At 53.2% G+C, this 17,306-nt stretch overlaps 5 protein-coding genes across 5 annotated transcripts; 4 read left to right on the plus strand and 1 right to left on the minus strand.

Annotated features, from left to right (window-relative positions):
* Positions 1-201: 201 nt before the first annotated feature.
* On the plus strand, positions 202-1,048 carry J4E86_005694 (uncharacterized protein; the record flags this gene model as incomplete). The annotated part of the gene is made up of 2 exons (XM_051446227.1): positions 202-380; positions 466-1,048. The coding sequence occupies 2 exons, from the start codon at positions 202-204 to the stop codon at positions 1,046-1,048; spliced, it is 762 nt and encodes a 253-aa protein (XP_051302994.1).
* Positions 1,049-1,234: 186 nt separating this feature from the next.
* On the minus strand, positions 1,235-2,926 carry J4E86_005695 (uncharacterized protein; the record flags this gene model as incomplete). Its single annotated transcript, XM_051446228.1, is given in 2 exon segments — positions 1,235-2,831; positions 2,850-2,926. The coding sequence occupies 2 exon segments, from the start codon at positions 2,924-2,926 to the stop codon at positions 1,235-1,237; spliced, it is 1,674 nt and encodes a 557-aa protein (XP_051302995.1).
* A 4,709-nt stretch (positions 2,927-7,635) lies between these two features.
* J4E86_005696 (uncharacterized protein) lies at positions 7,636-9,435 on the plus strand (the record flags this gene model as incomplete). Its single annotated transcript, XM_051446229.1, has 3 exons — positions 7,636-7,802; positions 7,867-8,226; positions 8,274-9,435. 3 exons carry the CDS (start codon positions 7,636-7,638, stop codon positions 9,433-9,435), a joined length of 1,689 nt encoding a protein of 562 aa, XP_051302996.1.
* Positions 9,436-12,316: 2,881 nt separating this feature from the next.
* Positions 12,317-14,892, plus strand: J4E86_005697 (uncharacterized protein; the record flags this gene model as incomplete). The annotated part of the gene is made up of 2 exons (XM_051446230.1): positions 12,317-13,244; positions 13,292-14,892. The coding sequence occupies 2 exons, from the start codon at positions 12,317-12,319 to the stop codon at positions 14,890-14,892; spliced, it is 2,529 nt and encodes an 842-aa protein (XP_051302997.1).
* A 1,271-nt stretch (positions 14,893-16,163) lies between these two features.
* On the plus strand, positions 16,164-16,653 carry J4E86_005698 (uncharacterized protein; the record flags this gene model as incomplete). The annotated part of the gene is made up of 2 exons (XM_051446231.1): positions 16,164-16,379; positions 16,483-16,653. 2 exons carry the CDS (start codon positions 16,164-16,166, stop codon positions 16,651-16,653), a joined length of 387 nt encoding a protein of 128 aa, XP_051302998.1.
* Between the last annotated feature and the right edge of the window lie 653 nt (positions 16,654-17,306).

The following is a 17,306-nucleotide window of genomic DNA, read 5'->3' on the forward strand; positions in this document are numbered from 1 at the left end:
GCTCCGTTAGCTGCCGTGATGGTTGCATACTTCATTTCACGCTTTCCTTTGACTTTACCTCCGTAACGTTCCCTGCGACCTCGTCTTCTACACGCGCTTTGCAGCCGCATTCTCCAATTGACCCAATTACCTCGCGTCGCGTCTCGTCACTCCGATCCTCGCCTTCCAGCAGCCACAACAGCAGGTCTACGAACAGACACGATGCCCGACCCACGAGTCTTCATAATCCGCCACGGCGAAACAGAATGGTCGCTCAACGGACGCCACACGGGAGTCTCGGACATTCCACTCACGGAAAACGGCGAGAAGCGTGTAAAAGCCACTGGCAAAGCGCTCGTCGGCGACGACAGATTGATCGTACCGAGCAACCTAGCACACATGTACGTCCAAACCCCCTTCTCAAACTCCGCAGACACAACCGAAGAAACGTCAAAAACTCTCAGACACTGACCCCAACCCACACAGCTACGTCTCCCCCCGCACACGCTCCCAACGCACCCTCGAACTCCTAAACCTCGGCTGCAAAGAACGCTACCCCTGGCACTCCACCTCAACCCCCCACACGCCCGACATCCGCACACACGCCACAATCGAAGTAACAGAAGCCGTCCGGGAATGGGACTACGGCGACTACGAAGGCCGCGTAACCTCTGAAATAAAAGCCGACCGCGAGAAACGCGGATTGGGATCGGACTGGGACATATGGAAAGACGGGTGCGAAGGCGGCGAGAGCCCAGAGGATGTGACGGAGAGACTGGATAAGCTGATCAAGGAGTTGAGGGAGAAGTATCACAAGGGCAAGTTTGGGAAGGATGGGAAGCCGAATGATGTGCTTATTGTGGCGCATGGGCATATCTTGAGGAGCTTTGCGGCGAGGTGGGTGGGGAAGAGGTTGGAGGAGAATCCTAGTTTGATTCTGGAGGCGGGTGGTGTGGGGACGTTGAGCTATGAGCATCATAGTATTGATGAGCCGGCAATTTTGCTGGGTGGTGCGTTCGTAGTGGATGTTGTGGAGAAGGAGCAGGAGGAGAAGAACGAGAAGTCGTAGGTATCTTCACGAAAATCACCCAGGAGTCTACATCGCCTTCGGACCTTGTTAGATATCGGTTTCCGTACTGATGTAGTCTGCAGTGCACATGTTACATCACAGCAATCATCAGTAAGTGGGTTCAGTTCTTTGCATTCGTTGTCGTAGTCCTATCTGTTCTGTCTGTCTCAAAATCTGCGTATCTCATCAAGCTACTGCAACGGCAACATTTGGCATGGCGTTCTGGTACTCTCGACTCCTCTTTTTCGCCAACGAGCCGAGCTTATCGGCGTTCTTAAGCGCCCACAAGCCGAACTCACGCACCGCAAAAGCGTTGATCAGAATGTCCCGGCCATACTCGGGGTCGCTCTTGAGAGTGATGGCGGGAAAGTCGCGGCACAAGCCATCCAGTGCTAGCTGCGCTTTGCTGAGCGGACCCTGAGCAGCCTTCTCAACGACCTTGGCGATATCCACGGCGCGTCCATGGATCATACGGAGAGCGTCTAGATCCGAACGCAGGTTGCAGCCAACGATGATGGTCTCCTTGTCGACGAACCTGTGTAGCGCGTCCCGTGCTGCCGCCCAGCCCTTGAAGATCTTGTACCCGGCTTTTCGAGCTCCCTCCATGTCGCCCCAACTAAACAATCCGGTGACCGGGGAGTACCAATCTTTGACTTTCGCGTGCGGATCAGTACAGACAAGGTGGTTCATAAGGATTCGGCAGGTGATCAGATCAACAGCTGCTATCTTGACGACCTCGGGGCAGCCGTTTGCTAGCAGGATTTTGCTGCATGAGATCGCGACTGCGCCAAGACCTGGTTTGACCATGTTGCATTCGGGGGAGGCTTTGAAGTCGCTTGACAAATACGTGGCCTTGTATTCTTCTTTCAATGCCTTTGGAGGAGGTATGTATTCGCCTTGCAGCATTTTTGGGAGATGGCACATGCCGTCCAGCATCGTAACCACATCGTACTGTTTGGCGACACCGATCCGAGTCCACATAATATCGCAAGCGTTGACCTTTCCATCATGTAGGATGAAGACGTCTGATTGGATGAGCAACCGTTGGGTCTTTGCCTGGATGGACTTGGCCTGCTCAAGCTCCGCAACGCCGCCCATGTTCGTGCTGATGGGAGCAGGAGGCATTTGAACTGCTAAGCGAGTTTGCTGTGGCATTGGACGGGCGAAGGCAGATTGCTGTTGTTGTGCAGATGGTCTTGTTGAAGAGGGAGCCCCCCGAGGACGGGAAGGTGCTCCACGAGGGGCTGGACGACCTCCTTGGCCGCCGCGACCCCGAGAGGAAGTAGGTTGTTGAAGCAGACCTTCTTGGCGCATCCGTTCTCGCTCGCGGTTGCTGAGCATCCATGAGTCGCCGCCAGCCAAGTTCAGTGGCTGCCCTCCAATACCGTGGGCGTCCTGCTTGTGCTGTTTTAGGCCGGCTTCGGACCTGAAGGAGCGATCACAACCGCGGTTATTGCACACAAAAGCAGCCGCATTGCTGGTATGCGTGGAGGATACATTAGACGAAATCGGTGCTCTGGGTGCCAGTACAGGTGCGTTTGCAGCCCTTATCTGGTTTATGGTGACTGAAGAGCTACCCAATGCGGTAGCTGGGAGTACCTCGCGGACTTGTGGGGTCGTCGATACAGGAGTGCAACCTAGCATGTGGTTGTTGTAGTGGCCCAGGGAGCGGAAGGTGCGCTTGCAGTCGCTGCACTTGATGCCGACATCGCTGTCGACGGAGTCAGATGATGATGATGCACCATCATCGTAGTTGGGGACTACAGATGGCTCGTCATTGGGTCTGTCGAGATCAACGTACCCCGGGGCAACTACAGCGGGTGTCGGTGGCTGCGGCCTTGTCGTGGGGTGCTTCCAGTCGGCGCACGCACTCGCCATGTTGCTGCGATGATTACTGAATTGCTTCTGAGTGGTGAACTGCTTCTGGCAACGATCGCAGTGAACCGCCATTTCGTCGATCGGTGGGGCAAACGCCGTTGTCAAGCTCGTAGACGCTGGTTGGAGAGGTGCGTGACTGCTCTGTATCTGATGGAGCTCGAGGGCGTGCGAATCGTCGAAATACCAGCCGCAGGTGGCGCACACCAGCTTCGCAGTGCTGGTGTCGTCGTGGTTGGCAGTGTGGTGGTTGAGCTCAGCTTTGCTGGAGAAGGACTGCTCACATATCGCACAGTGATAGGCGGCGGCCTTAGCGCGTCTTCCGCGCGCCATCACTGGTGAGATGGCAACTGGCAGTCACCGTCTTCGTTCTGTGAGGTGATTTGGCAGATCAGGCTTTGTTTGCGGGGTCAAATATTGCGAGGCAGGCGCGACGGGCACGGACTGTGTGCGGGCGCGATATCACATGCGTCGCTGGAAGCTTCTGCCATTCACTGCTCATCCTTCATCTTCATAGTTAGCAGTGAGATATTTCCGAAAGCACACAAGAAAATTTCAGATGACAGGTGGGCTTGCCGACTACAGGGTTATCGCGAATGAGGATACTGACTTTATACATGAGCCTGTCGTCGTTCGCGACACTGATGAGAGTAGAGACCGTTGACACAATGACGAAACTAGCATCAGGAACAATGAAAACGCTACTCTACCTATCCAACGGCCCGACTTGATCTCGTGATCGCACTCGGAAAGATTGAGCTATAAAGTGAGCCTGGATACTTTCGGGATACTTGGCGAGATTGATGATCGAGCTGATACAAAAGGCCGTATAACCTGGCATCGGCTTTCATGATTACGCCACCGTATTCTTGTAATACCTTCTTGAAAGAAGATGTCACTCTCGGCTATACCCTCGCGCACATGCAGTCAAAGCGATAGATGAGCCACACTAGCTGGAGTACTCTCCATGATTGGGACGTACAGAAGTTGGGAGCGTATGCCAGCATCTGTGAGGAGTGATCACCAGAATTCTGGATTTACGAACTAGTATTTTGTGGCGACACGACCCACCCGAGAGGTATTCGATGTGGATAAAATCAATGTCTGCTAACACACAACACACCGAGTACCTCCAGGGCATCTCATGTCAGGCGCCCTCCCAACGAAACACGAGCTTCCTCGCAGAGTGACTGGATAGCAATCCAGAGATCTAGAATCAACGAGAAACGCGAGCCTATAGCCAGGCACCTTGACATTTGGTAGCATAGTCCATCTTGTACCCAAGGTACACCCATCTCTTTCCCAGATGCTTCGTTCTATACTGACCATCACAGAAGTCCGATCAAACAATTCTTCCAGGTTCACACTTCCAGGCTCTTTATGCTAGAGCTCTCGACCGTGTACTCTTGGCTCGCATGGAACATCTCTTGCATATTCTATGAAAGTATAGTCGACAACGGCGCAGCGAATAGGACTCTTGGATGCACTGATACGTACGACGTGGACAAATGCCTCACGCTTGTAACTCGCCCCGGCTGTCTGAACTCCATTCTGACGCCCGCCTCCGCTATCGTCTTACCGATGAGATCTCGGGTAGCCTTATTCAAAGCTAAGAGATCAATGAGCGCATCGTCCGAGATGAGTTGCTGCCACATCCATTCGTGATCTAGACAATCAAATCATCCAGGGTTTCACGCGCAAAGTCAGCCCTGGATTCCACACGGTCGTTTAGAATGTTGAAACGCATTGAATAGCGTCTTTGTAGGCGTCTGGCAACTCTAACGCAATCATACAACTGGCATTGACACATACATACTTGCACTATCTACGCACGGCCACTTCCCTCACGCACCACCGTCAGCAGACCATCTACTAAGTTCCTTGGCAACATCGCTCGCCCGAAAGAGTCTATACGAAGTCCGTGCGCTTCTTTCGTGTGGGATTTCGAGTGTCTTCACTATACTCTGCGCCCAAAGGCGTCCACTTCATGCACTACTTCTACCCTTTGGATTCGAAAGCGTATAATGGTTTTTGGCGCATCCGTGAACCGGCTCACAAGGGTGATGTCGCAAGCTTCGACTTCGGAAGAGGGTAGAGGAGAGTACATGTAGGTGATTCGACAATATGCATAGTCATTGCGAAAATCCGTCGTATCCCTTTTATGCAGCTGGAGTAGTTGACAAGCTACGTGATAGAATGACGTTACGTGGAGTGCTTCCGGTTCTGAGGCTATGGTGATTAGACTGCCATGACAGCCAACGTATTCCTGTATTGAGGAGCGGAGAAGGACGTATGTATGTTGTATTGGAGGTAGTATCGAGACTGGTGTTGGAGTCGTAGTGTTTGGTGGCGTAGAAGACCTTACGGGGCTAGGAGTAGGGGTCCGCCACATTCGAGACATTGGGTCAGAATCGAGCTAAGCCAGTGCCTCCCCTCGGGTCGAAGAATGGCCGCTTATACCATCGCCATTCTTCTGGTTTGTTCCGCGTGATTGCGCAGACCATCCTTGTTAATTGCGCAACATTGGGTACAAGCACATTGTCTGACTCCCTGGCTGAGCCACCACGTCGCTCGTGATGTTACTTCAACCAACCCACCCCATGCCTCGCATCGTCGTACCTTAGGACAAGTCTGAGAAGTTCTTCCATTCCCAGCTTAGAATGTAATATCCTCCTCTGAGGTCGAAGTCTTCGGTAGCGAAAGTGCTTGCCTCCAAAGCGTGCTATGGCGGAACCCAGAAGCAACTGAGTCCTTTCATTCGGCGGGAAGTCTTCGACGAAGACGTCGTCAGCAGTGAGCTTCGTCTGCAAAATTGCAGAGTACCACACGACCGGAAATGGCAATGTATGGCCGAATACTCGTATACGCGCGCAGTCATCGTAAAGGTAAGTTGCGAGACGTTTCGTAGGGTTGAATTGATGATCGTTGTAGTCTGCAATCCATGAGCCGACGTACGATGGACACAGTTCCAAGGCCTGGCAGGGAAGGACGAGTTGTTGGTATAGGATGTGATAGTCCGAGTCTGTATTTAAGCTGTACTGGCCGAGTCGAACGTGTCTTCGGGAGGCCCGTATGAGTTTGCAGAGAGGCAGGTACTCCTTGCGTTCTTGTTCCGTTGTTGGAGATATTATGACAGGCCTCACTTTCCCGCTGAGTGGTAGATACAGCCGATGTTCTGAAGCAAGTGCCTCGAGAAGTGCTTCCTGGCTTACTCCATACGCAAAAGCGATGTTCTCGAGGAGGAACTGGTATAGACGTTGGGCTTTCCATATATTGTCTGGTGCAGCTTCTGCTGCGGAATCGGGAGTGTAGGGTGGTGAGTCCATAGTTTCCGAGTCAGTTGGGCGGGTTATGAGTATGAGGGAGAGACAAGGAGGTAAGAACAATGTCTTGCAGAAATACTCAAACGCTCAGCATTTGTACCTGTGTTTTGACCTTGCCGAGAGTGATCCATGGTACATGCCGCTCTGACTCAGCGAAAGTGTTGTTGCTGGCATACTATTCGGCTACTATGAGATTTGTCGCGCACGCGATTGGATGTACCGTTCTTCACGACGCGGACGAGTAGCAAAGCACCTGCAGTACGTCTGTGTCGTTAGCACCACGGCTCCGAGTTGTACCCTCCATGTCGCCTCGCATACAACGTGTTGAACATGTGCCTCAAGAATCCTGCCCCAATGGCCATGCAGTCAAGTAGAGTGTTCTAGGAAGAAGATGATGTCCCGATTTGCGACATGATGCGGACCTTTGTTGACGATCGAGCGTTCTTTGCGAACGCTTATTACTTTGTTCTTGTTCGCGGGAAAGCAACTGAGCCAGGCAGCAGATGTCGAGGGCAAACCAACAAGCCCATGTGGGTTTGGTGGATCTTGCTGACGTGGTTCAGCGTCCAAACGTGTAAAGTCTGCCGGCACAAGATCGCAGCGGGTGTCTGCCGCAACACCAAGTACAGCGACGAATTCGCCCCGTGGGAACGGCGGAACTCGAAATTAGCGTGAGGGCTGCGATGTCCTGATAGCTGAAGAAAGGAGTTGGAGAAAACGCCACCAAGACTGCGAAACTCGCGACGCGGTGCTCGGACACGCACGGCTAGGCAATTCACGCGCTAAGTCTCAGCTGTGGGGCTCTGCGGGGTAGCTAGCGTGCTCTCCGCAAAGTTGGCAGCTGCGTCCCGTCCTCGCAGGACGCGACGGCCAAAGTTTCCTGTAGAATGCGCGCCTCTTGTGCAGTTTCGCGTCTTCATTACCCTCCAACGCTCACTTTTGATGATATCCAATACTTCTGTATGACGACACAATCAGGCTAAACGCATCTGAGATGCACGTGCATGCACCGTTTTCGGCCCTGCGTCCTATAGACCAGATAAGATGCAAGGCCAGCCTAGACGTGCGTTTGTCGACAAGGCATTCTCCAATATTGGCACGCAAAAGCCTATGAAATGCCGGCCCCTGTGGGGCTTCAGATGAGAGAGAGTTGTGCGGGGGTCGCAGAGACCACATCTTGAACACTGAACCCCAGAAGGCGCACGCTACCCCTGGTCGTGGAGGTCGACGAAACTTGGGGATGCCGATCGTTCATAACGCGCGCCGTCCCACGTTGTTGACACCTGCATCCTGGAATTGTTCCTCGGAATCCTTCCATTGCTTTTCGCTTCATCATTCTTTTACTTTTTCGGAAATTTTCAATAGCATAGTGCGGGTACAACCGTCGCGATGGGTTTCCTCGGTATCGTCGAGGACAAACACCTTGCACATGTGCCGGCGACTGTCGTCCTCAGCGAGGAACAAAACACTCTCCCTGTTGCCGAAGGAACAGTAGCAGCTGCGACGTTGAAGCGTGGCACTGGTAGAGATGCAGATGTCATCTTGATACCTCAACCGTATGTGTGCCTGCAGAAGAATTGTTCGGCGCATTCCAGTCGTAGCATAGTTGACACCACGTAGCTCCGAAGATCCCAATGATCCCTTAAACTGGTCGTACACCAAGAAGATGACCATCATGGTCATCGTCGCATATGGCTCTGTGCTATATGCTGCTGTTCTGGCTCCTCTTCTGTCGCCCGCACTCGTAGTCATCGCGGCAGACTTCGGAAAAAGCGTCGGCGACATCACAGTCATCTCAGGATACATGCTGCTGGTGACAGGCGGTGTTGGGCCGATCGTCAGTGCTTTGTCCAGGAAGTATGGAAAGCGCCCTCAGCTTCTGGTAGCGTCGCTCTTTGGCCTACTTGGGACTGTGATAGGCAGTGCTGCATACAGCTATGAAGGCCTCTTAGCTGGACGCATCATTCAAGGAGGTTCCATGTGCGTATAATATCTTTCATGGGGTGCCATGTGCTGACTTCTAATAGCTCAGCTTTCGAGTCTCTCGTAGTCGCCATGATCGGTGACCTCTTCTTTGTCCACCAGCGCGGTGGATTCATGACACTCATCCAGTTCATCTTGGGCGCCGCATCGAACTTCTCTGCCATTATCGTTGGGCCTATCGCAACAAATCTCGGTTGGCGGTATCTATTCCACATGCTCATTCCGTTCACGGCCCTTGAAGTTATCTTGCTCTTCTTTTTCGTTCCGGAGACGAACTACAACCGCGACCATCGGTACGATATCGACGAGCTATCCAACGATAACCTTGCCGATCTCGCTGCAGTCGAGAAAAGACATGCTGGAAACGATGAGAAAGCTGGAAGCGATGACATGGTACAGATAGAGACAGCAACTAGCTCACCGCCTGCCATGCGCCCGAAGAAGACCTTCGTACAGGAACTGGCCATCTTCACTGGAACCTACTCGAACGATAACCTTCTGCAACTTGTTATCGCCCCCTTTGCTGTTTGTACAAACTTGGCTGTGCTCTGGATGGTCATAGTGACTGGAGGGCTCACTGCTTTCTTTGTCGCGCAATCGTACGTCATGGCCCAGATCTTCATGGCTCCTCCATACTTGCTCAGCGCAGCTGGCGTGGGTTACCTTTCGTTGGGTCCATTCCTTGGTGGTCTTCTGGGATCCCTTCTCCTTGGTGCAACACTCGACCCACTGATCAAGTGGTGCGCGAAGAAGAACAAGGGTGTGTACGAGCCGGAATATCGCCTACTCGGCATGATTCCATCCGTAACAATCGTGATCGGCTTGTGCCTCTTTGGCTTTTTCGCAGAGGAAGGCAAATCATACTATCTTACAGCTTTCTTCCACGGTATGGACCTTTTCGGCATCGTCATAGCCGCCATCGCGGCGTCTTCGTACGTCTTGGACTCCTTCCGCGACATTAGCTCAGAAGTCTTCATCATGAACATGGTGTTCAAGAACTTTTTGTTCTATGCCTTCTCATACTTCGTCAATGACTGGGCGGCCAGCGACGGGCCAGCGGTTGTGTTTTATACCTTTGCAGGTCTGGCTGGAGCCATGATCATCACGACCCCTGTATTCTTCTTCTGGGGAAAGCAGTACCGCAGCTACTGGCATAGGCATAACTTATTGGAGAAGTGGGGCATTGCGACGCATGCGGAGATGTAACTGTAGCGGGTTGTAGAGCTCAAGAGAAGTTCGATGCTCATGCCAGTGTCAGCTTATCGACAATGATCATACTGCATTCCATATTCATCCTAAATTTCGGCTTTGCTGTGCCGCATTGAAACTCCCAGCCGCATCCAGACATGCAGAACAGGACACATCATCAACCCTTGCTCCAGAGCTGAGGAGTGTCCTCGGCTCCTTGAAGTACACTAATCATATGCTCTTATTCCAGGGATATCATTGAGAAAGGACGTCGGCCATAATTAGATTGCTGTGATGGTCGTGACACAGCACGACGTGGCCTGAACAAGCGATAAAACCCGTCCAGAATCCACGAGCAGCGTCTGAAGATCGTGATACGTGATAGGAACCCAGGCGAGTGGAAATATATGAGTATGCATGCACAGCACCGTTAGACCACGTTCGCTCGCTCCGATGCAGCTTTACGATTGGGCGGATGTTTCGAAACATGTCCTGCATGTAAGATAGGATAAATTGCCGCGCTCAAGCGACACCGATGTGCACGCGGGGCGCAAGTTCTAAATCAGAAGAGTCAATGATGCTCAGCTCGGGAAACGCTAGAGTTGCGTAAGGGAGGCAAAGTTGAAACCTGCAGCACGTTCCAGTGTAGTCATACGGGACACCCAGTGCGACAGCGTCCGACATTGCCGGATGTTGGCAGTTCAATACCTTTCCATGAGTTTAACTGACATCATCTTACTGGGGCGCTTCGACAAGATAACACTGTACGCAACTGAAGATACACGCGCTCGGTTCGGCTGAGCCCACATTGTCTGCTGCACGTCAACATATACCGAGCAAGATCTACATGGCCACACTTCTCGAAGACGCTTGAAGCGCCAACAGGCCCATCGAGACGCCCACGACATCATCCAAGCGCTCAGACTGCATGCCACCCAAGACGTCGGGCTTGCTACATCGTGGCAACTTGACACGTTCGATTAGAGTTGCAGCCACCAACCCCACCACACGTAGTTGAGCGCGTAGACAATCTGGAAGCATAGCGGTACCTGAAGATCCGGCAATTTGGATTATCGGTTCTCACACTAATCTGATCGCATTGGGTAAGCTGAGGGTTGTAGGGCTGGCGGCTACGCATCGTCCATGTACGTCAACATGCGGGGCGGCCGGCAAGGTGGTCTTTGGGCGCCTAAAGGCTGCAAGATGCTGGAGTCTGTGTTTGTGTGTTTGCAAGCAGAGATATGCGACTGGTCTGCTCTGGTCCGCTTGAGCACTCTGAAGGTCATGCAGGGGAAAGAGTCTGAGTATGAAGGTATGACTGTATCACGGTGACAATCTCTTTTCAAGGAAGGGTGGACCTTACTGATGCCGGGCTGTGACCGCATCTTGTCGTTTGGCGAATCTGAGATCAGAACCGAGTCGTGGCAGAACTTCGCGATAGAGGACCCACTCCTGCCCAGAGATGGAACGGGAAGAAGGGTGGACCGACCCACGCCGTGCGATCAGACCCTTGACCGACTTGACCGACTCTTTTCATGAGCTTTTCCAGCGATCTACCGAGCTTCAACGCTCGTGCTGTAGTGTCTTTCGTGGTGTGAAGTGTCGGATGAATTGTTCCAACCAACGAGGACCGAGCGCGGTGTCCTCGTCAAAAGCTTGGCTTTGCGCTAATCTCGATCCGGATCGTCAGCGCTTAAAACCTAGATCGATACCCAGTCAAAGCTTCGCATCACAAATGCACCCCGCTCCACCAGCCTGCTTTTTCCCATGCATTCGCTGCAAGTCTCTCCAGCAGGGCTGCTGGCCTCGGGGCTTCAGTCGCCCAATTCGCCCAATCTGTGGTCATGCGAACGAAAGGCCAGCCCATTCAGGTCCACCAGATGGAACTGAGCTACCGAGGGGCGGGAACCCTGAAGTCTGTGATACGGTTGCGAGGTGCGTCTTGGTACCTATACTAACACGCTATGACACTAGGTTGTTGAGCGGGTTATGCTATGGCCCTACGATGACGAGTTGTCTCACATCAGATGGAAACTCGGTAAGGAGGGGGTTGGGACGTTGATGCCGTGCAACACCTCCAGGACGTTCTGGAGATGAACAGCATGTAAGAAACGGGCACAGATCGAATGGCGATGTCCGCTGCAACCGAGAGCGCCTCCCGCCCGAAAAGGATGACCAAGGCCGGTCCGCTTCCATGACGGACCGCCACTCGCCAGTCACAGCGCTGATCCTGCATGATGCGCAGTGTGCAGCGAGGCGATAGCAGCCCTCCGATAATTTAATGTGTATTGCTGCAGCCCGCGAATGTGACGGCGCTTTAGATCCGTCATTTCTCTTTTAGGGACCCCTGTTTGACTTGCTATCACATCTTGGCCCAATAGCGCGGGTTCTGGTGAGCGGTTGAATATCATTTACCATTTGCTGCCACGATACGACGGTTCTTACCCTTGCGAGTCACCCGCACTCCACTTGCGCATGGAACTTAAGGAACCGGACTGCTGCTCGCGCATGGTATCTGAACATAAGCATTTCGCTGTTACGCCTTTTTTTTGTTTGTTCGTACCCGTTTGCGTCTATACCGAACATCTTTAATCGCCATTATCGCATTGTATGTCGGATTAAGCGGTGGATAAGTCGTCGCTACACGGGAACCTCTGCGCCACTGTAGGACACACCCCCGGATCCAGGTTCCGCTGCACCTTGCACGCATTGTCACAGCAAATCCTACATCTCGGTACCCATGTAGGAACGGACCCCCGGATGTTCATTAAGCCTCTGCTACCCCAAATCAATATCCGTTGGCCTAGGACGCATTCCCGCAGTATTCCGGCTTCTGCTGGCAGAAGTGTTTCACGACCACCACGCCAATTGTTGCGAAAACAAACCCAACGACGCGAATATGCCGGTCCTTCGGGAAGCTCTCGTGGAGCGGACGGGTGTGGCCATGGAGCAGCTGGGCGTGGTAGTGTCGCACACAGAAAGAGAGATTGTCGAGTCCGTCTCGGCATTGCTTCGACGTGTGAACATACCTTTCAACAGCACAAGCCCAGCTGGTCTCATAGAAGCCAACACCGTGGACCCGTGGAACAGAAGTGGTAAATATGCGCTCGCATATGTCTACTTTTGCATACCTCTGCTTGTCATCGCAGCCTTGATGCGATACTATCATCTATTCACGGACAAGATCCGGACAGCACTACACCAAGAAGAGGTATTACAGTCCTCGACGACATCCTCTCCCGACACAGATTACGAAATGTCGGTACTTGATACTGACAAGTCCACCATGAAGTTCTTTCCTCGCGAAGGCCCGCTACCCAGCGCGCCAAAACAACAATCCAGCGTTTCTTCTGTCGGGCCGATCAACAACCTGGTGGCGTTCTTCCGGTTCATCTTCTACCGGCCAATCCCACAGATCAGGGTCAAGAAGGGATGGAGGCCAATCGTGTTCCCATCTTTGGCTATCGTCGTGATAGTGTTCTTAGCTCTGATCCTTGGAGTTCTATACTGCACCCTTCCGCAGCCGCTGTTCTGGGACAGTATCGCTTATGGTTCGCCTCCATTGGCCGTTCGCTCAGGCATGATGGCCGTGGCACTGATGCCATGGATCGTTGCGCTTGCGACCAAGGCGAATCTCATCTCAATGATCACTGGCATTAGCCATGAGCGATTGAATGTGTTGCACAGATGGGCGGCGTACATCTGCCTGTTGCTGAGCATCTTGCACACTGTCCCCTTCTATGTCACGCCCGTCTGGGAGAAGGGTGCGCAGCAAGCGTTCCAGCAGCTGCTTCAGCAACAGAGCGGGATGTACATTTACGGAACTGGTACGACTACCCTCCCCAATGACGGATCAAGTACTGACAATTTTCAGGTATTGCAGCACTCGTGCCACTGTGCTTCCTATGTACGCACTCCATTGCGCCTCTCCGCCACCGAATGTACGAACTGTTCGTGGCTCTGCACGTACCCGTTGCCATTGTCTTCCTCGGAATGATGTTCTGGCATTGCAACAATTACCTAACGTCATGGCACTACTTACTGTCTACTCTGGGAATCTGGCTTCTCTCCTACTTCATGCGCCTGTTCTATCTGAACTGGACTCGCCCAGGCCAGCTATCCTGGCTCATTGGGGATGAGGCCGCCGTGACGCTCATGCCCGAAAACGCCATCAAGATCACCATCCCAACCAAGATGCGGTGGAGACCTGGACAGTACGTCTATCTCCGCATGCCTGGAATCTCGGTCTTCGAAAACCACCCCTTCACCATCGCTTCGCTATGCAGCGAGGACTTCCCTTCGGAGTACGGCGAGGGCTACCGCGACATGGTCCTCGTCTTCCGCCCATTCGGAGGCTTCACGAGGAAGGTCCTCAACAACGCTCTCGATCACGGCCCATGGCACACATATCGTGCATTTGTCGATGGTCCGTATGGAGGCATGCAGAGGCGTATTGAGGCGTTTGATGACGTCGTACTCATTGCTGGAGGCAGCGGTATTACTGCCATCGTCTCGCAGTTGCTGTCTCTTATCAAGAAGATGCGCGATGGCAAAGCTGTTACCCGAAAGATCCATGTGATCTGGGCCCTCAAACGTCCCGAAACCATGGAGTGGTTCAAAGAAGAACTGCGCATCTGCCGCGAGTATGCGCCTCCCGAGACGGTCGAGTGCCAATTCTACATTACCACCGCGAAGCGCAACCCACACGGCGGACTTGTCAGCGCAAAGACGCCCACCCGTCCCGTGTCGATGTTCTTTCACGACAAAGTCAACGATGCTTTCCAGAACATCGCCGACCACCGCCTTTCCGGTGTCTCCGGTATTTCCTCAAAACGACACTCGGCTCTTATCCGTGACGAAGCACAGGGAGACCCAGAGAAGGAGTCTGAACTGCGTCGCGAGAATGAAGACAGCATCACAGCGCTTCCACAAGCGCACATGGTCCCCATCAATCGGGGCCACCTCGCACCACCACGTCCAAGTTACAACAGCGGGCGAAGCTCTGCCGAATCAGCACATAGCTCGAACCCCGATCTTATAGCGCCTGCGCCACGCGGCCTTGCTGCCCGACGTCAAGAACGCAACCTGTCCCTCGACATCAGTCAAGCCGTCTCTTCGGGTTCCGGCGCGATTAATCCGGACATCTCCCACAACCCTACCGAAGGCGGGCAGGGTTTCGACTTCGGTTTCCCGTCGACACCCACTGAGTTCCAAAAGAATCTCATGCGCTTCGCATTTCTACCTGCGGCCGTCAAGAAGAAGGATGGCTGGAGCACCGAGTACGGACGCCCGGATATACCCTATCTGCTCAAGGGACTGAGCAAGAACTTTGGGCGCAGAACGTGTGTGTTCGTTTGCGGACCCCCCACCATGCGCGTTAGTGTGAGTGAGACGATTGCGCAACTCCAAAGGAGTGTGTGGAGTGACAGTGGGCGCGATGAGATTTTCCTCCACGCCGAGAACTACGCCTTATAGGGCGTGGGTGTACTTTTCTTTACCTTCATTTGTGCATAGCGTTTGGACGGCTTGGTGTATATACCCCCTTTCTTTTCTTTTCCTTTTATACCTCTGTATCTGTACGATGATCGACGACGTTAGTATCTGTCGCAGCTAGAGACTATCGAATAACATCTTGGCCAGTGGTTGTAACATGCGAAGACGCCTCCTAACAGACAATGCAGCCACGAAAGGGCTGTATTGTATGTTGCATAGTTTCTTCGAGTGTTACAACTATCTGTATTAGATGATACAAAGACTTCTTTTACAGCGCATGTGTTGGGTTTGAGTCTAGAATAATCCACAGATCAGCTTACTCTGTCTCAACGAAGAACTAAGTTTGCTACATTGACTCCAGAGAGTTTGCATAAAATCTGACACGGAATGTACGCGTTCAGGAGACATTGTGCTAGCATTGCCTGGCATGCATTCAGCCTCGGCAAGACGACATCCACCAACGCCATGGCGAAGCACCGCGTGCCATACCACGGGCAGTAGGAACATGGAGGCTTGATACTTGGAGTGCTCCTCCAGCGGCACATGGTCGTCACGCTCTCATACCATTGTCACCTTCTGCATCTGGTTCGCCCACGGCCTGCCAGGAGTACCCTACCCCTCCTGATGCGAGCTGGTGGGGTCAACATTCACCCATGAACCTCGCGGCACAATCAATGCATCCTTGTCGCTGATTGTGGAGAGGGTGTGGGTGCGGAGACACTATCCCGCGCTTTAATGGGCGCGACAAGTTCGAGTGCGGCACAGCGCTATGGTCGTACGGGCGCAAAAGCAAGCAGTCGTGGTTCAGCAGCATGTCGCAGTGGGTGAATGCGCTGACCGCCTGCTTGCCCAGTGCGATACGCGCTGCGTCGCGGATGTTAGCATGTGCAGCTTGGGCGACAGCTCAGGGCGGCTGCGTACGGGCGCATGGGCACGGCAGTACATAGGGCTGCATCCGGCTAAGAGGAGATGAGGGTGTGGGATAGATGGGCGTTCGCAGGCCTTTGCTTTTTGGTGAGAGGGTTTGAGAGCCGGACTGGCCGCTTGGCGCATCTCACTCGCCCTTTCATCCCAAACCACATCAGCGTGCATATTTCCCCTTCCTCCTCCACGCAGGCCTGCTGTAACGTTTCCCAGCAGTCGTAGCCCACTAGTAACAATTGCTCCGCCCGCATCCTCTCCAGCCGTCACACACGCGGAAGCCAGGGCGCAGACTTCCCGATCGACCATGTTCTTAAGATAGTTATGTGCACATGTCCGCCATCCCAGTGTCTGACCTGGGCCTCAACTCGAGCGAGAGCAGATATCTCCAGCAGCAAATCGCCGCCTCGCAGCAAGGCTCCAATTCCTCGCGCGCTGCCTCTCACGCCTCCAGCCAAGGCCGTCTCCTCCTGGATCCTTCTAGTTTGCAGGCGCTCAGCGCCCACTTTGACCGTCTGATGTACTCCATCCAGCAGCGCTGGCAGTATGTGAGTTGTCATGTTCATAGCTTCGCACGGTGTCGATTGTTGGTGGTGTAGTACTGACAATGGCCAGCTCACCCAGCAGACACAAACAGCAACCCAAATACAGTACGACCGCGCCGGCAACGCCATGCAAATGGCCGACGCTGAAATCGCCCGCTTCCGTGCCATCCTCCGAGAAATCGACGAGCTCCAAGTAGAATTCGACAAAGTCCGTCGCATTGGAGAGATTGTCAAGGGCTTCAAGTCGCGCGTCGACCGTCTAGACCGCCGGATATGAACGCATTCCAGTACGCTGGACCGGCACCTCCCAGTACTACAAGCTACCTTACACCCACCAACCTACCTACACTCCTTTACCACCACGAACAGACATACCTCGTCCCCACGGATACCCACACTATACCTACTAAGAATGGAAAGCCTCACGGCATGGAAAACACTGGAGGATACCTGAGAGATTGAAAAGCCTCACGGCTCACGGCGTTTTGGTTGCGTTTTACAGAACCCTTTGCTTTTGGGAATACCCACGTCTCGTTTTGCGCATGTCTCAGTTTGCTTCGGATGCCGTACCCTTCTCGTGTTGTTTGTGACACTTTGGACTGCTTCTTTTGGATTGATGCGTATTGCTGCGAACCACCGCCTGTTGTACGTCATTGTGGATCGCTGTTGCACGACCCGATACCCTGTTCAGCTTCCGTATGTATGCTTTGCCCCTTTGAGTAATTTGCAACACCCGCTTCGTATTCTTCTCTTCTTGGTGATTAAAACGAATATCGCACCGATCGGTGAACTGTCAAGCTCTTCTTGCTGGGTGATGTTGATGAGCCTCCGCTCTTGAACTCGCGTTGCCCGTTTCCATTGCGTGTCGAATTGCCTACTACCTAGGTACCTAGGTAGTTTACGTTCTTTCAGAGGGCACAAAGATGTTGC

Source organism: Alternaria arbusti (genome assembly GCF_024043155.1).
Source record: "Alternaria arbusti strain BMP 1465 chromosome Unknown scaffold_6, whole genome shotgun sequence".
NCBI classification, from domain to species: domain Eukaryota; kingdom Fungi; phylum Ascomycota; class Dothideomycetes; order Pleosporales; family Pleosporaceae; genus Alternaria; species Alternaria arbusti.